The sequence below is a fragment of the Oreochromis niloticus genome, linkage group LG17 (assembly GCF_001858045.2).
Source record: "Oreochromis niloticus isolate F11D_XX linkage group LG17, O_niloticus_UMD_NMBU, whole genome shotgun sequence".
NCBI lineage: Eukaryota > Metazoa > Chordata > Actinopteri > Cichliformes > Cichlidae > Oreochromis > Oreochromis niloticus.
Window position 1 is genome coordinate 28,470,544 of NC_031981.2, and position 26,182 is coordinate 28,496,725.

At 37.1% G+C, this 26,182-nt stretch overlaps 1 protein-coding gene and 1 long non-coding RNA gene across 3 annotated transcripts; both read right to left on the reverse strand.

Annotated features, from left to right (window-relative positions):
* Window positions 1-1,668: 1,668 nt before the first annotated feature.
* On the reverse strand, window positions 1,669-24,301 carry LOC112842630 (uncharacterized). The gene is made up of 3 exons (XR_003214491.1): window positions 23,418-24,301; window positions 19,425-19,431; window positions 1,669-1,679 (listed from the first exon to the last, which is right to left on the reverse strand). It is a non-coding gene; the product is annotated as an uncharacterized LOC112842630 (long non-coding RNA).
* Window positions 14,479-20,324, reverse strand: LOC109195214 (sterile alpha motif domain-containing protein 3). Of its 2 annotated transcripts, XM_019347006.2 has the most exons (6): window positions 20,138-20,324; window positions 18,093-19,132; window positions 17,565-17,720; window positions 15,696-15,788; window positions 14,966-15,098; window positions 14,479-14,880 (listed from the first exon to the last, which is right to left on the reverse strand). In XM_019347006.2, exons 2-6 carry the CDS (start codon window positions 19,119-19,121, stop codon window positions 14,714-14,716), a joined length of 1,578 nt encoding a protein of 525 aa, XP_019202551.1. In that variant the 5' UTR covers window positions 19,122-19,132; window positions 20,138-20,324; the 3' UTR covers window positions 14,479-14,713. The 2 variants fall into 2 exon arrangements, with proteins under 2 accessions (XP_019202551.1, XP_025755285.1); XM_025899500.1 differs by having other exon boundaries at window positions 14,479-15,098.
* Window positions 24,302-26,182: the final 1,881 nt, after the last annotated feature.

Below are 26,182 nucleotides of genomic sequence, written 5' to 3' on the forward strand. Positions count from 1 at the left end.
ATGACCAATAACCAATAATAATTGATTCAATAACACAGGCCTTCAAATTGACAGTAGGTTAACTATCCTGTCTCAGAGTGATTCTGAAAAACCAGTTAATGCATTTATTACTTAGGCTGGACTGGTTTAATACATTATTATCAGGATGGGCTAAAAACTCCCTGAAAAACCGTCAGTTCCAAAATGCTGCAGCAAGAATACTGACAGGGACTAGAAAGAGAAAGCATATTTGTCATATACGGGTTTCTCTGTATTTGCTCCCTTTTGAATCCAGAATTAAATTTAAAATCCTCATCACACCCACAGTCTTGTATAATCAGGCCCTATCTTATCTTAAAGACCGTATAGTACTGTATCACCCCAATAGAGCACTTCACTCTCAGACTTGCTTGTGTTTCCTGGTTCTGAGGTTTCTTCCAGTTAAAAGGGAGTTTTTTCTTCCCACTGTCAGTAAAGTGCTTCCTCACAGGGGGCTATCTGGTTTTTGGAGTTTCTCTGTTCTATCTGTATTTTTGTAGGGTCTTTTCCTTACAATATACAGCGCGCTGAAGCACTTGTTCTTGTGATTTGATGCTACATTAAAAAAAAAATAGTGGAATTGAATTGAATGAGTTTTATTATTACTGTTATTGTTATATCCAAAGGATGCTGATGATCCTCATAGGTTTTCCTCTAACCCCATCATCAAGGCCACAGTTTACTTTGTTCTGGATTTAGGTTTAAGACCACATGTCTAATAAAACAATGATATTCAATCAGGATCTACTTTAAACGTTAAGTCTTAATTAGCAAATTATAGAATTCTTGGCTCAAACTGATGACAGTTGCAGGCTGGTGTTCAGATGGTGGACCACAACATACTTTTCTAGATATTACTCTTGGGGGTGATGGGATGGGAAAGGCGGACTTGATATGTTACCTGATTTCATGAAATCGTGCATGGATAAGGCACCTGTTTTTTTTTTTTATGATGTTCTACATCACAATGCTTTATTTGCTTTGGAAATGTGGACTAGACTAACAACTAGCCGTGTAAAGTTTTTTCACAGAGCATAGAAGTAGGCAGGTGGGGTGGCAGTGATGTAAGTCACTAGGCTGTGAACACGGATACATGGTTTCTATCCTATGTCACTCGTTATTTAGTTTTACTTTTACTAGCTGTTTGGTTAGGTTTAGACACCTAAAGCGTATGACATCATTTTGGGAGAGGTGGTGGTTTTGATTAAGATGCAAAGAGCTGGTAGCTTAGGCCCAACACTGAATGGCACCTTGTGTGCTTGCTGAAGGTCAATGAGTCTTGTGCATCTGGGATGTTGGGTGGAGAACTGGCCAGGTGTTAGGGTTAGGGTCAGGGTTAGGTTGTGGGTGGTTGGCTTGGGATTAGGACACACTGGGCCATGTAGATAGTCCATGTAAGCTGCAAGCACCGCTGTCTCACAGGAAGAAGGTCCTGGGTTCTAATCTACATTCTGACTGGGGCCTCTCTGTGGAGTTTACATGTTCTCACTGTGTTTGTATGGGCTAACCCTAGTGGGGTTAGGTTAACTGCTAATTCTAAATTGCCCATAGGTGTGGATGTGAGTGCAAATGGTTGTCTGTCTCTCTGTGTTAGACAGATGATCATTATAGAACATCTATAAACAAAAATTTTATTAAATCATTTCCAATTATAATTACAGCTATAATTATAGCTCCTAGTTTCATTCCAATGCCGCTGAGCATTTAATGCTGTGGGAATGAAATGGGGCTCACTGATCAGTAATAACACCTTTCATTATGTATTCTTTAATAATGACTAAATGAACCAGTTTAGTGTGTTAAGCACTGCATTGGTAACATGTGCCCATGTCATTTTGGAATACTGGAAGGACTCCCATACTCCCACACTCAAAAGGTGGAAACAAAGAATGATTGGGAACGTTGCTTGCGAAAAGATTTTGGGAGGGTTACATCACACGACTGACTCTTCGGTGGAACAACAGGACAGTTTTTGCACCTACATGTCGACCTGACTTGGACATTCGAGCTTAATGCAACAGACATTAAAACCTCATTGTTTTATGTTTTGGGTGTTTGTTTGTTTGTTTGCTTGTTTTCTTCTTTTCTTTTTTTGTTCCTTGGGTTGTTGTATTTTTGTATTTGTTGTTATAAAATGCAAAATCTAATAAATACTTAAATAAATAAAAAATGAATAAATTACATTGTGATTTCCCAATGTAGTATATTCTGTAATATACTGCTGTTTTAACAGTATAACTCATGAGCAATACTTTATTAATTTTTCAAATTAATTATTTCATTGTTTGCTAAGAGCAATTTAAGTATTTACAACATTTAATAAAATTAATGATTTATTAGGTTTTATAACAGAAAAAAATAAATGTTTGATAAAACATTTAAATTCTTACCAAAAGAAATGACACCTGAAAGCAGATATTTTATATATTCTTACTCATTTAGCAGATATAATGCAAACAAACTCAATATAGTCAAGCTTTCTTTGAGGTTTTATGTTTTGCCCAGCCAACTAATGTACTCGGAGATAAAGTATATCACTCTGGTTATCATGTATCGCTGTTTACTCACACTTTCTGGTTGGTTGTCCATAAAAGAAACTAGGTTAATCATGAGTCTTCAATGCAGTCTACAGCAACAATAGAGAGCAATAAGGAATATTAAACAATTATTATGGCAAAAAGTCACACTGGTGCTTTTTGCAAGGGAAGAACACTGTCACAAACCTGTAAATAAGCAGCATATTCAATGTACGACCACAGCACCCTCATTGCCTGCACTTCATTTGCAACATGACAGCTGCACACTAGAGCAATGACACTTTACTTTAATTTGCCCAGTGATTTTGACAAATCCATCATTATGGGACAGTTCAGATCAAAGTGAAGGAATTTAACTGATTAACTGCAGTATTTTCTGTGGTTCATGGAATCAAATTTCTGATGTGTGTTGGGTTAGCTGTAATACCAGCACAGGCTGACTTACTTTTGCCTTAGGGTTTCATTATTTTGTAATAATAAGAATTTTGTGTTTATGACCCTGAAATTGTGGAAATATATGCCTAGAAAGAAGGGATGAAGACAGCAGCAGCACTTTTTTGTGTGCAGCAGGGCCACGAGAGCACAGCGAGTGCAGAAAATCTACGATATAATTAGGTAAATATTGGACTTTTGAATAGTTGGATTGTGCAGCACAAGATGTTTGCAGTAATTTTATGGTCATTGTTTGCCCACAATAGATCTCAAATAACCTTGTTAAGGGTCGCCGCTATTTTGTGGGAGAAAAGGCACCAGCAAACTTGCTAGGTTATAATGATATGCAGACTTCTTCTGTGTTGAAAAGAGGATTTTTATTTGTGGATAAACTAATAACTTCACAGCTTTAAACCTTCTCTTCTCTTCTCTTCTCTTCTCTTCTCTTCTCTTCTCTTCTCTTCTCTTCGCTCACTAGTAAGATAAATTAAATAATAACATGAAATAATAATTTAAAAATTCCAGAGACTATTAACTTAACAAATTGTGGGTATAGCTCAGCCATTTGCTGCAGGCTGTATTTGAGATAATATGGTAGCTGAGGTAGAGAATCCATTAGCATCTTTACAGAATGGAAACTTGGGCTTAAAAGCTGAGTGCTGCACAAAAATCTCATCACAAATCTTGTGTTCTGCTCCAGCTTGTCTCATGCAGTGCTAATCATTTGCAGTTCTGTATATTTCACTGTTCTCATGTTGTGTGTATCTCTTTAGAAAGACAAATTCTTCACTGAGCGATATTTATGAATTGGTTTGGATTCCCCCTCTTGTGTGGCACAACATAATATCATTTTATCAGAGACCATATGTCCCCGCAATACTGAAATTACACGGCAGTGAGATTTTAAGCAGCAGACAACAGACTGCAGTGAAATTTAATGGAATGACTGCAGATGGATGAAGAGTTGGAGCAAATGCTGCAGTGAGAAGAACTGAACTAGTTAAATATAGTATATTCGGCGTGCATGTGGCAGTTTGTGTGACAGACTGTGAGTGTGTGTGTGCGTGTGTGTTTGGCTGTGAGGCATGGCCAGATGCTGTTTTGGGACATGATCTCAGGAGAATAAAAGGCTTGGCTCTCTAAGACCTCATCAGCTGCCATCAACACTGGGACAGTGCAGAGAAAACCAAATTACATGCGATCACAAACACTTACCGAATAAATGGAATGTTGTGATCTGAGGGTGTTTCTGGAAAATGACTGACATGCAGGGGGGACTGCAGGGACCTGAGCTGTCACAACTCAGGGCTGGGAGACATGAAAAAAAAGAGAGAGAGAGAAAGTCTCAAGAACTATGAGAAGTCAGAAAAAGGGTTTGGTTATTTGGAAAAACACACACTTTGATTTAGAGGATTATGAATGCACCTCAAGCCATTTTATGAAATGGAATCTAATTTAAGGTTAATTCAAAGTATTCATCATTTTAAATGGTATCGTGTTGACGTGCAAAGGGTATTTTAAGAAGAAAAGCAATGCTTTTCTTGAAATGGAATGTTTTTTTCTCACTGGTGTTTGTTTACCTTATGATATTCACTGACTCAAGGTCAGAATTTCTACACCTTTTTTTTGAATTTTATTCTGCATCATTACCCAGAGAGCAAGGCAATGGCCATATCCTTGCACTGGGTGATTATTCATGTTTTAAAAAGCATAACAAATGTGCACTTTAAATATTTTGGTTTTAACCACATTCACCTTCCCAGCATTAGGCTTTATTGCAGTAAGAAATTTTATTTATGAATACTAAAAGTGCCCAAAATCTCTTATTAATGTTATTAATATTTCCTTTACTTTTCCTTTATATGAATATCTGAAAGTTCTTGTTTGACCCGCATTAATCAATAATCAACAAGGGCAATTCATGGATGCACAGCATTAGAGATTTAACTGTTGTTCCTCAAGGAGGAAACATGTTTAATCACTAAAATGACAAAGTGAAAGTAGAAAAAAGGCTATATCTACTGCTACTAGAAGCCCATAAACTAGCATTTTCTGTCTTTGAATATTAGAGGATGTTCCTCTGAAGTGTAACAAGCAGATGTTTTGACACCCTTCAAACTCCTTCCTCTGCCTGCATATTCTCACATGGGTCCTCTCCTGGTTTTATTTTTAACTGTCATGAATAAATTAATTACTTCAGAAGGAGCAACAAATGAAGCTCTTCTGTGAAAATAATGGCATCTCACACACACTGTACTACGTTACCCCAGAGTAACGCGCACAAACACACACACACACACGCACACACACACACAGACACCTGCTCATAAATCTCTGTCCCACAGGGATCTACTGTTTCTAATTGCGGTCATGTAAGTGTGTGTAGCTATGTTGTTTAGCCTGAAAATAATCTTTGCAAATCATGCAACAATGTCACGAGTATTGCTTTCACACTTAACACCCAGAGGCATCATCTACTTTAACATTTGAACTTGGTTTAGGGCTAGCCCATCTGACACAGTTCAGCCTACAACCTTGGTAACTCCTCCTCTTCCTTATATCAAAATGCTGTATGCTTTCTGTTTATGCAAATAACTTCTGAAAAAGATGCTTTGTATCATTTATATGCTGATGACACTGTCTGTTGTTCTCGCCATTGATTACATGGCCACTACATTTTCTGAATTTTTTTTTTTTTTTTTTAACTTAGCTGCTTTTCATTCCATGGTCAGATAAATCAACAGTAACACTATTCCCCAGAAGACTACAGAGAGAGATTGTTTGGAGCGACAGGTTCTTTTCTAGGAGCAGTCCACCAATTGGAATCTTCAGATTTGAACAAGTTGTACATAACCACACAAAAGGCAGTATAAGTAACAAAGAACAAATGTACATCAAAAACAAACTATATCTTTTGCATTTTGTGGCCTTTAATTTATGAATCAAAAAACCTGTTTCATGTATCCTGACATCCTCCTACAGTTTGCTGCACTTTTCCAGGGTGTTTTCACTTAACTGGCTGAATGTCTTCCTAGCTCAAGAACTGTAAAATATTATTACTTCTATAGTGAATAAATTACTACAGAAGTCATTATAACCCATTATTTTCAGCCCATTCTCTCATCTTAAAATGAGGGGTCCTGGAGGAACTTTTTAGAACCAGTTCTTTAGCAAAAGTAATGATAAACTACTATGAAAACACCTCACTACAAATAAAACTGTACTACTGACAAATTGTACATAGACTGTCAAAAGTAGAAACTGAAGAGATAAGATATAATGGCTTTATTTTGCCATTTGAACACAAACAATAATCTGTGAAATCCTTATGCTGAGTTCAGTCAGAGATAAATAAATGTGCACACTAAAGTACCATTTAAATGTTTTTTTTAAACAGATAAACAAAAGGAAAACACTCAATTACTAATAAGCAATAAAATAAATCTAATAATAACATTTAGGTGTGCTCATAATATAAATTCTTCAGGACCAGCCCAACATAGTTTGATCTACCATCTCAGTAATATTACTCCATCAGATGTTTAAGGTTGAGTTGATTTTAAACACATATATATTCTGTTCAGTCTCATATTCTATAGAACATCTTTGTAGTTGCTGTCTTGTAAGGACCGCATTCCTAGAAATAAACACCTGTTAATGAACTCAAAAACACAGACCTACATCTTGATTTAAAAAGTTATATTAAATGTATTTGTATTTGTATTTAAAAGTTATCGTGTTGGCAAAATGACTCTTTAGGCTGGTTAAGTTTTTTTCTCATACCTGCCAGTCTCAAAGTGCAGGTTGATCTTGCACCTTTTCAGGTATGCGTTTTTTTTATTAAATTAGACACAACATGAGTCTGCTCTCCATCATCAACACTTTCTTTGCTAACATGCTAAAAGACTTTGATGAATTTCTTTCATCAGACATGTTTTCCTAGGTGGTTAGTACTAGGAAACTGCTCTGTTAAGATGATAAATCATAGAACTATGTTTACTGAGCTTATGCTAAAGACCGTAACTGATCTCAGAGAAGTGAACATAGAGCCAGTGGCATCTTGTCTCATGGGAGATTCAGGTTTCACTACAATGCTGATGTGCAAACAACCAGAAAAAAGTGGATGGCCTTTCAGCTTGACAAGCTCAATCCACTGTTACAGCTATATGCCCATGAAAACAACTACAAATTTTAGTGGAGCAGAGTTAAACGGGCTTCCAGAGACTGTGGCCACAAGATGCAATTTGCAAAAAAAGATGCAAACAGGCATGAAAGTTTATGACACAATGAAGTATGAGATGAAAGGAGATCACTTTCATTTTCTTACATTTTAACTGATGTTTTTTCTTGTCTAATTTTTAGCTTTCACTAGATAAGCACCGCTTTCCTTGGTTCTCCTGATGGAACACCACTGGTTAGGTAATTTCTTAAGGTTTCCATCCAAACGTCATCTTTGCACTTCATTGTTTAGAGTTTCATCAGTGCAAAAGCATCTATACTATTGTGTGCAAAACAAGCAAAGAAAAAAGACATTTCCTCCGTCTTTACCAGCCTTAATCTAAACTGCTTGGAACTATTCCCCTGACTTTCAACAGAGAAACTGCATGGATCTATCATCATATCCACGCAGGCTTTACTGCACTGATGAGATGTAAAGTGAGACATCTGTAAAAGCTGTTTTCTTTGTCTCTCTGTATTTCTTTAAGCCCTTGCTGTTTTATTCTTAAAGGTGCTCTCCGGTCTATCACTTTCCCCTATATCAGTACAGTACTTATTGGTCCTATTTCAAAAGCACAATACTAACAATTGCTATTGATTTCTAAATAGATACCTGGTGCTTGGCATCTGTGCGACAATCCGCATCTCCCAATATTTTGTGGCGATCTGTTATTTATGCTTTTCCAGCTACCAATCTGTTATATTTATTGTAGCAGAAAATGTTTGTAAATGCTTTACCTCTGAGGTTACTCTGAAATTACGCATCAGCCATTTTCTCGGTCTCATTTCTACCCAACAATGAAATACAATTCACACCAAGCTGCTCCAGCATTTATCTGTTCCCTGATCAGTTCAGCAGGTGAATGATTTGAGAACTCATTTATATGTATGGGTAAGGATAGCTTGTGTTAATGTAAAGACAAACAATTGTCTTTGCAGTTCATTCATGTCTTTGTATTTGCGTCATTGACTGTACTGTATAGCTGTTTATACATATGCACAAAGCTCTAATGTCTGAAAAGGATTGAGTCTCATGTAGTAAAAAAAATGTAATAAGCTGGTAATCAGAGATGCATATGACTTGGTAGGTTGAAACAAACCCATTTCAGAAGCTTGTTTGTTTTTCTGACAAAGTTGTATTTTTGCTCAGTTGTATAAAGCATTTGCATTCTATTTTTATCCTATTGTATATTTTATTCTATTTATTCTACTGTATATAGTATTTTATTTTATTCTATTCTTTACAGTTGTATACAGTATTTTATTCTTATTGTATTCTAATTTTGCTATATAACTTTTGCACTGTCCACTTCCTGCTGTGACAAAACAAATTTCCCACGTGTGGGACTAATAAAGGCTATCTTATCTTATCTTGTTTATAATGTTACAGAATAATATATTTTTTCTTTTAAGATTTTTTAAAGCTCATTTGTATACTCAACATTGCTATACTCTCTTTTCAGCCATTGTATCAGAAGTTCACATGAAGTCAGAATAGGATGAAGTATGAACTGAGCACACTGGAGCAATTTTTTTTTAAAGCATACACAGTGCAAGGCATTGCTGTTTGAAACTACAGCTAATGCTTTAAAGCAAGATAAGATATGCCTCTGTCAGCACCATCTTCTACAGTGCAAAAACACTTTTAAGCAGATTTGATTGTGTTTCATTATTAAGGAGTGCATTACGAATTCATCCTCTATCACTCAAAGGCACTTAGTCACCCTTGACATAAAAATCTAAGACACAGTCCATTCACTGAAGGATTGTTCAGTAAATTAACCAAATCCCCCACTGCAGAAGTGTCAGGTAATGATTTCCCTAATTACACTTTAATTCAATTTTGTACTATATTGACACCCTTCAGTGCATCTCCGATTCTCAGCCTGTCTCCCAGCATTGCTCGCTACTCCCTAAAGAGGCAGGAAGCAGCTCTGTACTGATGTCTTCCATTCACTCTTGCTTTGTGGCTGCTGCAGTCAGCTTTGGTTTTGAATGAGAACTCCCTTAAAGGAATTGATTTTTGAAGCATTGTAAGATTGTATGCAGCAACCGTGTCCCAGCTCAATTTGTTTCTTTAGTACTCCACCCAAAACACTAAAAACATTTATTACCACAACTTCCACCTTTGTTTCAAGCCTGGAGCTTATGTGGTTTTCACAGCTTGTAAATGCTGATTCTTTTTCTCTTTTTTCTCATCACTTGTTTTAAACGTACTAAGTTATTATTGAACATGTTGGCAATTGCTGAAGTTACATGCAAACACATTTTCAAAGTCTGCTTGAAATGTTCATACTAGCTTTTTACATATAATATGATTTAACATTGTCTGGCTGTTACACGAATGTAATCATTACAGTGCAAAAGTTATCCTGTCCTCTACTTTAAGAATTTTCATCAAAAAGTCCTCCAAAATGTTTTGAAAGGTTAGAAATTTACATCTTTATGGATTTATGCCAACATGGCAGGTATGCACTGAAAGAAAGCAAAGTAGAGAACATGTACAACCACATGTACAATAATCAAGTGAAATTTTTAAAAGGTAGAACATTTACCAATTTGTTTATTTTTGACTTGTTTAATATTCAGGTGTTTATATGGAGCACCTCAATAATAAAGAGGGGGGTTTAAAGCAGATTTTCCTCTTTCTTAGTAATTTTTTACAGTTGTTTGTATTTAAAATTGTGACTACAGTGCTTTGAAAAACTATTTGCCCCTTTCCCAGTTTCTTATTTTGTTGCATATTTGTCACATTTAAAATTTTCAGATCATCAAATTTTTAAAGCTAACCCGAGTAAATACAAAATGCAGTTCTTCAATGATGAGTTCATTTAACTGGTTGCACCGCCTTTGGCAGCAAGAACTGCAATCATGCATTAGCGATAACTGGCAAGTATTTCACATCACTGTGGAAGAATTTTGGCCCACTCATCTTTGCAAATTTGCCATCATGCAATGACACCAAATTGTTCAAAATGCACCAGTCCTTACATGTATGTGGAAAGACACCTCATGTCTCCCAGTTCAATATATCTAGTGCCAATAACCCAGTTAGAACTCTCGGGTCACCAGAAGCAGAACTTTGATCTAATTCTGGGAAAAGTTAAAGTGTGCCAGGGTGCTTTCAGTTAGGGGTGGGAGGATCAATCTAAATATTTACAATATTAATATCAACATTGGTATTGGTATCAGATTAATACCAATAAGTTGCCGACCCCTGCTGTAAATGAAAAACAATTCTGCAAACCACCAATTTACAACGACGTGAAAAATAAAACTTTTTTTCCCATCAGAAACAACAGCAAAAGAAATAAGGTAAGGAGGAGGGAAATCCCTCAGACAGAAACAGACCCCTACACAGAGGTCAGAGGTCACTGAGCCCTTTCAGAGAGGCAAGCAATATCCAGGTAGCTTATTAAGTGATGAAATGACATTTCAGTCATGACTTCCACTGGATCTTCCACATTAGTTAATTTTAATTTTCAGTAAGATGTACAACTATTTTGTTACTTCTCATCACAAGTTGTCATATCAGCAGACCTGTAAACTACATGCAGACATTCCAACAATATATTGAAACACATTAAATGAATTATTTTATTGGAATTGACAAACAATACCTCAAACATGATGCATGAAACTGTCTTAATAAATCCTTTGCCCTGACTGTCAAGTCATTCTTATTTGTGCAGCGGATTTAAAACAACAGAAGTTGATCCAAATTGGTTTTAAGGCAAACACATTTACATTACGGTAAAAGCTGTTTTTGGTTGTACTAACAAAACAAAACCCACTGTGGAGAGCAAAAGTCACAGACATCTACTTAAAATGTATCCAGATTAAGCATATTGATGATTCAAACTTCATAAATCATGACACACTCTCTGCCCTACATAAGTTGCAATTAGAAGTCAAAAGTATTGTCATCTGTATTTTGAAAGCAGTGGTGTGTAAACCAACTAAATACAGGCACCGATATAGTTACTCTGTTCATTCTATTCTTTGGAACAAGCTGCCTGCTGACCTGAGGTCAATTACAACAGTGTCTACATTCAAAACAAACTGCTAGGTGTGTGTGTGTGTATACAGTGGCTTGCAAAAGTATTCGGCCCCCTTGAACTTTTCCACATTTTGTCACATTACAGCCACAAACATGAATCAATTTTATTGGAATTCCACGTGAAAGACCAATACAAAGTGGTGCACACGTGAGAAGTGGAACGAAAATCATACATGATTCCAAACATTTTATACAAATAAATAACTGAAAAGTGGGGTGTGCGTAATTATTCAGCCCCCTGAGTCAATACTTTGTAGAACCACCTTTTGCTGCAATTCCAGCTGCCAGTCTTTTAGGGTATGTCTCTACCAGCTTTGCACATCTACAGACTGAAATTCTTGCCCATTCTTCTTTGCAAAACAGCTCCAGCTCAATCAGATTAGATGGACAGCGTTTGTGAACAGCAGTTGTCAGATCTTGCCACAGATCCTCGATTGGATTTAGACACCAGACAGGTCAGGGATGAAGTTATTGAGAAATTTAAAGCAGGCTTAGGCTACAAAAAGATTTCCCAAGCCTTGAACATCCCACGGAGCACTGTTCAAGCGATCATTCAGAAATGGAAGGAGTATGGCACAACTGTAAACCTACCAAGATAAGGCCGTCCACCTAAACTCACAGGCCGAACAAGGAGAGCGCTGATCAGAAATGCAGCCAAGAGGCCCATGGTGACTCTGGACGAGCTGCAGAGATCTACAGCTCAGGTGGGGGAATCTGTCCATAGGACAACTATTAGTCGTGCACTGCACAAAGTTGGCCTTTATGGAAGAGTGGCAAGAAGAAAGCCATTGTTAACAGAAAACCATAAGAAGTCCTGTTTGCAGTTTGCCACAAGCCATGTGGGGGACACAGCAAACATGTGGAAGAAGGTGCTCTGGTCAGATGAGACCAAAATGGAACTTTTTGGCCAAAATGCAAAACGCTATGTGTGGCAGAAAACTAACACTGCACATCACTCTGAACACACCATCCCCACTGTCAAATATGGTGGTGGCAGCATCTTGCTCTGGGGGTGCTTCTCTTCAGCAGGGACAGGGAAGCTGGTCAGAGTTGATGAGAAGATGGATGGAGCCAAATACAGGGCAATCTTGGAAGAAAACCTCTTGGAGTCTGCAAAAGACTTGAGACTGGGGCGGAGGTTCACCTTCCAGCAGGACAACCACCCTAAACATAAAGCCAGGGCAACAATGGAATGATTTAAAACAAAAGATATCCATGTGTTAGAATGGCCCAGTCAAAGTCCAGATCTAAATCCAATCGAGAATCTGTGGCAAGATCTGAAAACTGCTGTTCACAAACGCTGTCCATCTAATCTGACTGAGCTGGAGCTGTTTTGCAAAGAAGAATGGGCAAGGATTTCAGTCTCTAGATGTGCAAAGCTGGTAGAGACATACCCTAAAAGACTGGCAGCTGGAATTGCAGCAAAAGGTGGTTCAACAAAGTATTGACTCAGGGGGCTGAATAATTACGCACACCCCACTTTGCAGTTATTTATTTGTAAAAAATGTTTGGAAAAGTTTTTCCAAGGTCCTTTCTGAAATTCAGAAAATAAACATCACGATGACTGAAAGGTTTGACGGTCTTGAAGCGTCTCTGGCTACAGCACAGGCTTCTTTGACGAATATCTGCGGTCGGCTACAGGAGGTTGAAAACGCTAGTTCTGATCACGACCATCGTCTTTCTCTGGTTGAGAAAACATGTTTAAAATTGCAAGCGGATAACGAGGCGCTTCGTCTAAAAGTATTAGATCTGGAGGGTCGGTCCAGACGGCAGAATATTAAAATTGTTGGTCTGCCCGAAAAAATTGAAAATGGTCGTATGGTGGAATTTTTGTCTAAATTTCTCCCGAAGCTTTTGGGCGCGGACAATTTTGACAAGCCTTTGGACATTGACCGAGCACATCGTTTGGGCGGCCGTACTCCCGGGGAAAGAGATCGTCCCCGGGTAACTATAGCGCGGATTCATCACGTTCAAGTGAGAGAGAAGATACTACAGCTTGCTCGGGAGCAGTTTCCCTTGAACTATAATGGTAAAGCGATTCACATCTTCCCTGACTTCCCGACGGAGGTGGTGAAACAACGGCAGGTCTTCCAGGATGTGCGTAAACGCCTAATGGATGCTGGAGCTCGGTGTAGCTTTTACTATCCAGCGCGTTTACGAGTAATGCATGGTTCCATGGTCAAAGTGTTTTCAACGCTACACGAGGCTGAGGATTTTCTGGGAACTATACAGGAAGGCAGTGACTAATTTACAATCTTTGACATCTTATTTGAAACTCATTGCATTGGGATGTAAGTGACTATTTCATTTTTTTCTCAACTATGGTGGCATTGAGGGTATATATATATTTTTTTTTTTTCTCCCTTTTGTGAGGGGAGGTTGGAAAGCTCGTCACCTTGGACCGTTTATTTCGTGATGGTCATGCGGACCCTCTGTGAGTATGCGGGGTTTCTTTTTTGTTTGGGAAAGTGGGATGATGGGGAAGAGGGTTATGTTTTTTGTGTTGTCGGTATGTTGTACTTCTTAATGTTATACAAGGGCAATTTATGTGTACACTGCTATTTATTATTTCTGGAGTGAATCCTAACTTATCATCGCTAAGTGGTGGCATTAGATTTGTGAGTTGGAATGTGCGAGGACTTGGACATGTGCACAAACGAGCTAAGGTTTTTTCTCACTTAAAATCGCTAGCTGCTGATGTTCACTCAAAAAAATAACTCTTTAAATGAACATAAAAAAATCATGGAAAGAATTTCCACGTGATTGAATTGCTTTATTTTAGCATTATACAATTCTGTAATTCCAACTTAATGTACTCAAGTTGGACCAACTTAATTAATGATTGATGAATCAACGTATTTACTGCATTTGAATCCAATATAAGATAATAGTGTTGATCCAACTTTAAGGGTTTTGTTCCAACTCAATTCAGTAGGTTTTCTCCAACTAATGTACTGAATTTGGTTCCAGCTTAAGTTAATTGAGTTGAACCAACTCATACAAATTATGTTAGTCCAACACAAGTGTTTAATGCTAATAGAAAGCCATTTAATAATGTGGAAATTCTTTCCATGATTATTTTAAGTTCATTTAAAGAGAAATTTTTTTGGAGTATTTAACAAAGTCTAGAGTCTGGATAACATGCATTGCACTATTACAATATCTAAAACTTAAATAAAAAAAAATGTCATACAGATCTTTTTGTTTTCTCCAATTTATTGGATTTATAGCAAATTTCACATAACGTGTGAAGAATACATGTAATGCAAGTTATATCACAGAAAAACAAAAAAGTAGTGGACATGGTGGCAACTTAACCTGTTCAAACCATTTTTTAACCACAATGAACGGCTGAATCAAGTGATTTTGAAGGTCAAAGAGATGCACTTTCAAAAAAACAAATATCACCAATTTTGTGTATCTCAAAATGAATAAAAAATGCATGGTATCATCTGTCTGCAGTTCTTTCTGGTTCATGTTCCAGATACATGGTGTAGCTGTTGTATTGGCAACATTTCTCAACGAGAAAGAAGAGTTTTGAGAACCTGTACTTTGTTGGATAGTTTGTGTGCATCCAACTCCATAAGAATCTTCTGCAGAACCTCAAAGGTGTACCTGAGTTCCGGAGGGTAGCTCAGGTTTAGTGAGTAGACCAGACCAAGCAACATTGGCACTGCAAAAGCTACATTGCCCAACTCACCCATCACTTCCACCCCCTCTAGAACAATCATAACATCCTGAGGGTCATCGCCAGGCTCTGCACCCTCCGATCGAATGACACAGATTCCAAAGACTGTCTCTGCTATGGCAGTGGCGATGCTTTTATCAACGTCCTGTGACAATTAAAAAAAAAAGAAGAGAGAGAGAGATAATTAATGTAAAATACCTAAAAGCTTTATTCATTCAAACTTTATAATAATGTAAATGTAATCAAAAATGACTGCCTGATATTTTTTCTGACTCAAGACAATCTAATTCAATACCTCAACAAAGTCCTGTCTTTTAAAATATTGAGATGTGATAGGGGTGGCTGTGGCTCAGGAGGTAGAGCAAGTCGTGTACTGGATTAATCCTTGGGTTCTCCAGTCTGAATACCAGAACTAACCATGGGTAAAATACTGAACCCCAAGTTGCTCCTGATACATCCATCAAAGTGTGAATGCTACATAGAAATACTTGTATGAATGTGTGCGTGAATGGGTGAATCATTATATGATATTAGTTCTGTGATGATATTATTTTATGAGGTTAGTATAAAACACTCAAGAATGGTGCGTGCAGTACCTAGTGAGAAAAATAAAGCCCTTCCTTTTCCTATTTTTAAAAGGTAATTTTTAAAGCCACAAACTTCTTGTATGTAACTTTTTATATGTAGTTTGAGCCTATCTTTGATCATCTCCTTAGATAAGGATAAATGCAAATTAACATACCAGGTAATCCTTCACCAGCTTCTCTGGATCTTCATTCAGGTACACGCAAAGACCTTTGAGGATGCATTCTCTTCTGACTTCAACAGCAGCAGTCTTAATACACAGAGGAAAAATACATAAATTACACAAATATACTCTCTCTCACTCTCCACACATACATATATACACACACACATACATATATACACACATATATACATATACACATATATACACAGATATATACACACACACACACACATACACACATATATATGGAAATCCATTTCAACAACCTAGCAGTGGGGTTAAAGAACATTTTGTGAGAAATTTAGAGGCTATTGTTTTGCAATCCTTACCCCTTTGGAATAGTCTTTACGCATTTTAGACAAATCTGTCATTGTAATATTATTTATTACTTTGTCTATGAATTTAATCATGCCATACCATCCCCAATTCAAGAAAGTTTGGATGATGTGTAAATGTACATACAATCAGAATGCAATGATTTCCTAGTCTCAAAACTACATGTCACTTACAAATGAACATATTAAATTTTTAATCTGGGAAAATTTTAAAATTTTAAAGAAAAATATTAGCTCATCTTGAATTTGATGAACTGGCCTGCCAGCTCTCCAGACCTCTGACCACCCCATAACATTTGGCACGTGATAAAATGAAAAAAAAAAAAAAAATGACAAAAGAGGACCCCAGGCTGAGAGGTTTTATCGGTTTTTAGCTTTCCCTGTGTGTTATGAATACATTTTTTTGGGTACTGGTACTGGTTTTATTTATTTGTGACACCTTAAAGGCTGGTCCGTGAATATATTGTCAGACACAAACCCGTCCGTGGAGCAAAAATGGGTTGGGGACCGCTGCTGTACATGCTGTCCTCATATCAAATTTGTATGTAGTTTAAGCCTATGTTTGCATTCTTTTTCTGCTGTATTTACTCTCAAACTCGCTGTTGAACCCATTTCCTAGTATAGGCCTCTGTAGAGCAGCTAGAATTGTGTATCAGACAAGAATGAGACGACATTCTTCTCCCAAAAGTCGAGCAACAGAGGCCTATACTATGAAGCGAGTTCAACATACCCAGGGTATCTTTCCCTTATCTGGATTAACACTGGTGATCAGGATGTGCACTCACACGAAGTTGGTTATTAACTCATTAACTTAACCTAGGATTTCCCCGGCTCGTTTCCATAAAAAGGATGGTGTTAGCAATATCTAACCAATCTAAAGGAGCGTTTCACGGGTCATATGACTCTTCTTCCATGAAATAATCCCTATAAGTGTACTCTAGGGACGTTATGAGATAGGGATTAACAATCTATAAAGAAGACTAAAACATAACAGTAAAAAGCACCCATGCTGTTTAGGGACTAGTGATGAATGGTGCAGCAAATGTTGAATCTGATGTTTTAATAAACAGAGCAGTAAAATAAACATTGTAGTTCCAGTAAATTATTTGCTTAAAGTGCTGTTGTTTATTTGTAAGGTGATATCAGCACATTAGAGTCTGAAAATTTAAACTGGACTCACTTAAACACTAAAGCTTACCATCCCGCAGCCTGATAAAGGAGACATGGAAATCACATTAGCTTGTCTCCATATCAAAGTGAAATCAATGTCACTGAACAGATATTTTAGGTGAATTACAAATTTAACTGATTAGTTTTCAGCTGCAGTTCAAGCAGAATAAAAATTAGCAGATTAGAATCAAATACAAAAACATTTACAAATGTTTCTAACTCACCAAATTTCTATGTTTATTTGTAAGTAAAAGATGGTTTTGAAATGCAAATCACTGCATTCTGGTTTTAGTTACACTTTACACAATATCCAAACTTTCTTCAATTGGGCTTGTATAAATATATCTTGTCATACCTGGGTTGCAGGTGCCATGATGGTCTTAATTTTTCGCCCTTGTACTCCACCCTTCTTGGCATATATCTTGATAAGGTTTGCCGAATAACTATCCAGCTGGGAGAAGAACTTGGACTGCAAATGGATTGTTGTAATCCTCTTGAATTCTGCACTCACCTGCAAAAGGCAGAATAATAATCCAACAGACAAAACTCAGTTTGACTAATAATAAGAATACATTTATAACTGAGATTTACACAGCACCTTTCAAAAAAAACCCAGGATACTTAACAAAGGAAAATACAACCACAAATAATTAACAGAGGATTGTGTTGTCATTATTCAGTCCACAGTCAAGTCTGTTCAATACATGTGAATGCATAATCCATTAATTTCTTGTATATTAGGTTCCTGCATTCATATTTGTAGCTAAGCTAAGACAGGCTGCTTTAGCTGACCTTCAGTAAATCCCATGTGGTCACAAGTTACTTTTATATAATAATCCAATGGAAGCAAAATATTGCTGTTTTGTTAAACCCATTCAATTACCTCACACACATGGAAGAGAGCTGGCCACCTCATTTTGAAATCAGCGATCATCGGTGCTTCACGTACCACCTCTTGCCTTCTGAGAGCAAAGGTCTTCTCCATCATTGCAGCCACCCTATGGTCATTGTTTTTTTTCTTAACTTCTGACAGGAGGTCCACTCTGATTTCTTCTAGTGTCTCTGCAGTTTCACCAGCTGGATAAGTGGGGCAGTAATTCACTTCAGCTTTTTTTGGCTTCTTCACGCCATACGCAGGAGTACATTTGCCATCAGGTTTATGTTTTAAGGAATTCACAGTAACTTCAGGGCATCCAAGCCGTCTAAGCTTAGTTCGGTAGTTAGCAAGTTTATACTTCAAGCTTGTTTTCCATCCGCCATATCCAGTGACTGAACCAGGCTCTTTCAAACATGGATGGGTTGTTACAAGAGCTTCTGCGACCTCATCAAACTCCCTGTCAGAGAGGTAGACCTTGTACTGAACAATTGTTTCAGCTAAACCATCAAGAATGGCAGACTTAATTTTATGATCAGGATTCAACAAAGCTCCAGTTTCTTTGAAAGTAGCATTGGCCCTGTCCAGCTGTAGTTGAGTATCATAAGAGAACCGGGGAATGGGGAAGACATCGGGCCATGCAGTGGCTCTTGAGGACGTAGATTCAGGAGAAGACAATATGTCTGTATCAAATGAGTTCCCAGGAGATGAAAGGGATGAGGAGTCATCTAGAGTGCGGGAAGTGGCAGCAGATGAGTAAAGAGGGAGCAGTGGCTCACCAGGCTCGACAGGTGCAACTGAGCTAAAGATGACCTTGATGGTACTTTTGTCCTGGATGTCCGACATTGACTCCAAGTTGGTGAATTCATTCCCAAATTCTGCATCCATGAACTGAAGCCTGAAGTCCCCATTAACTCCACACTGTCCCTTTATCTGCTGAACTAGCTCATTGACAGACTCTGGCATCCCATTTGGAAAGATCAATCTCCGGGAATCATTTTCGGAGAAAATGATTCTGAGTTTCACCATTGCAGCCATTTCACAACAGCCTAAAAGAGGAAATTAAGATAACGTTAACTGTTTCAACAAGGGTAAATCTGATTTCAACAAAGCAATTCGATAAAGGTGTGGCAGGCTATGTCCATTAAAATTGATGTAAATAAAATAATGCCACATTAATTTTCAATACATTTTAGATTTATTAGACTGCCTGTCATAAAAATTAGTTAATTCCTGTAATTTGGACTCTTTCCTTTTCAGTGAGTTCAACATTTTACCATGTTGAACAGGAATGAAGAATTTCAAAATGAATTATTCACATTTTTATAATCAAATTTAAACTGGAATTCTCTCAGGAGTAAAATTAATAAAGCATAACATTCTCTTCAGGAATTAAAATAAATAATTGTAAATTGGCATCTTAATAAGAATTTGCTTTACCATTTATTTCTAGTTCTGCAAGATAATATATTGAAAATTAAATGCATAACAACATTAATTGTACTTTAGCAATAAAAATATTTAGATTATAGAGCTTGTCCACACTGCAAGTCTCTAAGTTTATTAAGTAGACAAATATTTTATTTCAAAAAAATTAAAAAAAACAGAAAAAAATATCTGTTCATGTTTGGTCTTTCCTCCTCAGTGTACTAAAAACATATATCAATTGTTAAGGAAACTACTGTGCAATAGTTGCAACTTACAAACTTACACATTTCAACAACCCATACATAAAATACATAAAATGTGTATTTATCACAACAGTTTCTGTGGTAGAGCCCAACTAGCCTATTTGCAGATGTTAAGTTATAAACAATATCTACATTTGAAGTAGCTATGTCTTTCATATTAGGCTTTTATACTTGTGCTAGCTTGACATTGTCCTATATTGTTGTACGTGCTAGCTAGCACAAATGGCATAAACAGACAGATTTTTAAAAAAACCAAAAAAAACCAAATGTGAATAAATATCACTGAAAAGAATAGACAAACTAATGATATCTTTACGCAAAAAGTATTTTCATCTGGATGGATGAAGACAGATTCACTCTTACCTTTCCAAGATGACCGCGAAGCAAACCATGCGCTTTCCTGTCTCCTGTGGTTAAAATCACGTGTGATCTTGTGATATCGCGAGTCTTTAAGGCAGCTAACCACTCTTGTTAGATTTTATCATGTCATATCAACAAGAATAAATTTAAGAGGTGCTAAATTGGTAAATTTCATGCAGATCATATATGATTTAATTACGTTCACCTTGGAAACACAAATTAATTTTGTTCAAATCACATGTTAGAGACTTGTAAATGCAATAACCACACAATTTCACTTTTTTGAGTGTTGTGTATCTTCAGGAAACTCATATGAAACCGACTAAAGAGAGGTTGCTCAGGTGCTCCTGGGCTAATCAGATTTTTCAGTCGACATTCTCTAGTAAAGCTCGTGGAGTGGCTATATTGATCCGTAGAACAGTTCCATTTAGACATGAGTCCACGGTTAGTGATCCGAATGGTCGATTTATCCTGGTGACGGGCCATATTCATGCAACCCACGTTACTTTATTGAATTTATATGGTCCTAATTTTGATAGCCCAACTTTCTTTCGACAAATATTTAATTTATTATCTAGTCTCGCTGATACTCATGTAATTTTAGGAGGCGATTTTAATTGTGTACTTGATAAACACTTGGATAGATCCACTCAAAGCTCCCAGTTGTTTAACGCTTCGACTGTTCTGAATAATATGTTGAGCTCTACTAACCTAGTTGATGTTTGGAGACTGTGTAACCCTACTGGTAGAGATTACTCTTATTTTTCACAAGTGCACAAATCGTACTCCAGAATAGATTATTTTTTGCTTGACTCTAAATTGATGTCTAAAGTTGTATGCTCATCTTATCATAATATTTTGATCTCGGATCACTCTCCAACCTCTTTAGTCCTGGACTTCTGTGGTACGAAACAACAGGGTAATTGGCGTTTTCACCCGTCACTCCTGTCTGAGTCATCCTTTTGCCAATTTATGACAACTAAAATATCAGAATTCTTGGAAACTAATGATAAACAAGACGTTTCTGATTCGATTCTATGGGAAACATTTAAAGTGGTAATGCGAGGAGAAATTATTTCATTTGAATCTTCGTTAAAAAAAGAACGACGGAAACGCCTGTTCGAAATAGAAACTGAATTAACACAGTTAGAACAGGACCATAAGGTTTCTTCTTGTCCCTCTTTGTTTCAAGATATCATTAAAAGGAAGTTTGAATATAACACAATTTTATCTAGTCAAGTAACAGATCAGCTATTTAGGATCAGACAGAAGCATTTTGAGTTTGGAGATAAGCCCCATAAGCTTCTTTCTCGGCAGCTGAGAGGCCTACAGGCCAGTAGGGCTATACACAAAATTAAATCAAGATCAGGTTAAATTTTAATTAGCCCTAAAGCTATTAATGAGCGATTTAGAGAATATTATGAAGAGCTCTATATGTCAAAATCTTGGGGCAATATTTCTGATTGGTTAGGGAAGTTGGATCTCCCGAAAATGAATGATGCTGCACGAGAGGCTTTAAACTCAGATATTACTATTGAAGAAGTTTCGAAAGCTATTAAGTCATTCCCCAATGGAAAGTCTCCAGGCCCAGATGGGTTTGGCATTGAATTGTATAAAAAATACTCTGAAAAGGTGGCCCCGCTTTTATTGAGAATGTTTAAGCATTCTTTCCATACTCAAGCATTTCCTCGTACGCTATATGAAGCTAATATTTCTTTGTTATTGAAAGAAGGAAAGGATGAAACAGAATGTTCCTCTTATCGACCTATTGCTTTGTTGAATTTGGATATGAAAATTTTCACTAAAATTTTGGCAAACCGATTAAATGGACATGTTGGATCAATTATCCATCCGGATCAAACTGGGTTTATTCCTCAGAGGTTTTCCTTCTTTAATGTTCGAAGATTGATGAATATTATGTATCATAGGCACTGGGGAGCTTCCAAGATCGCAGTACTGAGCTTAGATGCCGAAAAGGCGTTTGACCAGGTCGAGTGGGCCTATATGCTCCGGGTACTGGAGAAGTTCGGTTTAGGCGAACAGTTTATATCATGGGTTGATATGATATATAGGCATCCCTCTTCTTCCATTCTTACTAACCAAGATAGATCTGCGCCTTTTTTTTTACACCGCGGGACACGACAAGGCTGCCCTTTGAGCCCTTTGCTCTTTGCAATTTCTATTGAACCTCTTGCAATAGCCATTAGGAATGAGCCCTCTATTGACCCTGTCAGATTGGGGAATATCAAGCACTACATTTCCTTATATGCGGATGATGTTGTTTTGTTTTTGTCAAATCCTGAGCGATCTGTTCCTGTACTCTTAGATGTGGTGAGGTCATTTGGGGAAATCTCAGGTTATACAATTAATTGGCAGAAGAGTGAGTTTGTGGCTTTAACTACAAATTTGGATGTTGATTTTTTAAAAGTTTTGCCTTTTAAAATCACAGACAGATTGAAATACTTGGGTGTCACTTTGCCTAAGGATCCTAAATTGATTTTTAAGTTGAATTATCTTGAACAAGTAGAAAAATTGAAAATAGATGTTGAGAAATGGAGGGCTCTCCCTATCTCCATGGTAGGTCGCATTAACGTAATTAAAATGGTTTCCCTTCCTAAATTTTTATACTTATTTTTAAACTTACCTATTTTTCTGAATAAGCAATTTTTTAAAGTGATCGACTCAGTAGTATTACCATTTGTCTGGGGCTTTAAAACTCACAGGATATCAAAAGTTCATCTATGTAAGTCAAAACTTAAGGGTGGATTTGCTTTGCCAGTGTTTCAGTTTTATTACTGGGCTGCAAATGCTAGAACTCTTGCTTATTGGCAGGAAGGGTACAAAAAATTAAGTCTGCCGATACCCCACCTTGGGTGGTCATAGAGAGTGGTGGGGTTGAGAATAGTTCCCTCCCTGCTCTTCTTTTTTCATCCTCTAATTCGCGAACCAAGGTCAGTAATTTTATAGTTTCGAACTGTGTTAAAATCTTTAGTCAGATCAAAAAAGGTTGTGGTCTACCAGACACTTCAATCCATACTCCAACATACGGTAATCATGCATTCCCACCCTCATGTTTAGACGCCTCTTTTGATATCTGGACACAGAAAGGTATTATTACTCTCAAAGATTTATATATTGACAGGCAGTTTGCATCATTTACTCAGTTGCAGAACAAGTTCTCTCTCCCTGCGTCACATTTTTTTCATTATTTACAGATAAGAAACTATGTCCGTCAGAGTATTGCTAATTTTCCATCTCTTCCAGAAGAGGCGTCAATTTTTACACTTCTTCTGAGTTCCCCGGATTCTAAAAAGTTGGTTTCTGGTTTTGTGAAAGCCTTTTCTGAGTATTTAAATTCTAAATCTGACTTTTTGAAGATGGCATGGGAGGAAGAGCTTGGTTTGCTGATTGGAGATGAGGTGTGGGAGAGGAGTCTGTGTATGATCCATTCTTGCTCTATAAATGCAAGGCATCAGTTAATTCAATTTAAAGTGCTTCACAGACTTCATTATTCAAAAACTAAACTGCACAGGATTTTTCCTTCTATCAGTTCGATATGCGATCGTTGTAAACTTGGAGAAGGCTCTCTTACTCATTTGTTTTGGACTTGTCCCAAATTGTATAACTATTGGTTGAATATTTTTAACTGTTTTTCTGATATCTATAATTGCACATTAGAGCCGGACCCAATAATTGCATTGTTTGGATCTTCCTCTTCCCTTTTACACCTTAGCTCTGCTGCACAAACCACAGTTTTGTTCGGAATGGTAATTGCTAAAAAAATTATTTTGACTCTTTGGAAGACGGATATTGTACCTCAATTCAAAATGTGGCTCACAGAACTGACTGCTCTACTACATATGGAGAGAATTAGGTATACATTAGCAGACAAACTTAGTAATTTCTTTGATGTGTGGCAACCATTTTTAGATCATGTATTAAAACAAAGTCCTATTTGATCGATCACCAATAACTTAGCCTTCCACCTTAGCGTTTTATTTTTGTTTATTGCCAGTGTTGAAGCAATATTTTCGTTGTTGCAGTGTAAACTTTTGTCTTATTTGTGTGTTTTAGCCCTTGCTGTTGTGTTGTCTGTTGTTTTTTCGTTTGTTTTGTTTGTTTGTTTTTTCTTATATCAAAAAATCTCAATAAATATATATATTAAAAAAAAAAAAAAAATGTTTGGAATCATGTATGATTTTCGTTCCACTTCTCACGTGTACACCACTTTGTGTTGGTCTTTCACTTGGAATTTCAATAAAATTGATTCATGTTTGTGGCTGTAATGTGACAAAATGTGGGAAAGTTCAAGGGGGCCGAATACTTTTGCAAGCCACTGTATATACGTGTGTGCCTGTGTTTGTTAAATTGTGTTTTATTAATTTGTGAAGTTAAGGTTTTTTTGTTTTTTTCAATGGCCTTAAGGCATTGTAGGCCTACATAGTTTTTTGTTGTTGTATTTATATCTTTTATGGTAAACAACTTGAGTTTATGTGTAATGAAATATGTACTGATATTGACAGCGTGTGTCCTACGTTAGCAGGCAATATAAAGTATCTTTAAAGAAATGGATGTGTTGGTTTTGGTATGTTGCCTTAGGTACTGTTGAAGCATGTTGAAATATGATCCAAGAAGTCCAGTTTAAGTAAGCATAGCAGACATGTGATTAAAAGCTTATCAATTGTGTTTACACCACACACACGTCTTTGTTTACTAAATGTCCCATGGATTATTTACTTAATCTCATCAAATTAAAGTATTTATCAACACTGTTAGGCTTTTGGCAAATGCTTATCAGTATGCAGTGCACTTAGGATAAATTAAATAAATCAGTTTCAGCTGAGCTGACATATTTAGGTATAGTTCAGTCTCTTTAACAATAGAAATGTTTTAACGTTTGTAACAAATTTAACAAGTTAAATCCTTCATTAGAACTACACTATGTTACTAAAAGTATTCACTCATCTGAATCATTTAATCGAGGTGTTCCAATCACTTAGGCACGCATGCAGACTGCTTCTACAAACATTTGTGAAAGAAGGGGACTCTTCTCACTACTAAGTATTGTATAGTCAGTTGTTAGTGGAATTATAACAAAGTCAAAGTGACTGGGAACGAGAGCAACTCTGCCACAAAGTTGAGTAAAATCACAGAGCAGTCAGTGAATGATGAAGCACACAGTGCACAAAGGCTAACATTAATAATACTAATAATAATAATAATGCATTGGATTTATATAGCGCTTTTCAAGGCACCCAAAGCGCTTTACAATGACATTATTCATTCATGCTCACATTCACACACTGGTGGAGGCAAGCTACGGTTGTAGCCACAGCTGCCCTGGGGCAGACTGACAGAGTCAATCGGTACAGACCTCCTAACTTCATATGGCCTTTAGATTAGCTCAAGAACAGAGCGTAGAGATCTCCATCGTATCAGTTTCCATGACCAAGCAGCTGCATCCAAGTCTTACATTACCAAGCACAATATAAAGTGTTGGATCCAGTGGTGTAAAGCATGCCGCCACTGGACTCTAGAGCAGTGGAAAAATGTTCTCTGGAGTGATGAATCACTCTGTTTGAGTTTGGTGATTGCCAAGAGAACAGTATTTGTCTGATGAAATTGGGCCAAGTGTAAAGTTTGGTAGAGGAGGATTATGGTCTGGGGTTGTTGTTCAGGAGCTGGGCTCAACCTCTTAGTTCTAGTGAAAAAACAGTTCATGCTTCAGCATACCAAGACATTTTGGACAATTTTATGCTCCCAACTTTGTGGGAACAGTTTATAGATGGCCCCTTTGTGTTCCAACATGACTGCGCACCAGTGCACAAAGCAAGGTCCTTAAAGACATGGACGAGGGAGTTTGGTGTGGAAAAACTTGACTGGCCTGCAACAATCAAGTTCAGTTAAAACCTCAAACCGATAGAACATATGTGGGATGAATTATAGGGTAGAGATAGGCCTTCTTGTTTAACATCAGTATCTGTCCATGTGATTCTAGAAAAATGGTAAAAAAAAGGTTTCCCAGAAGAGCTGAAATTGTTATAGCTA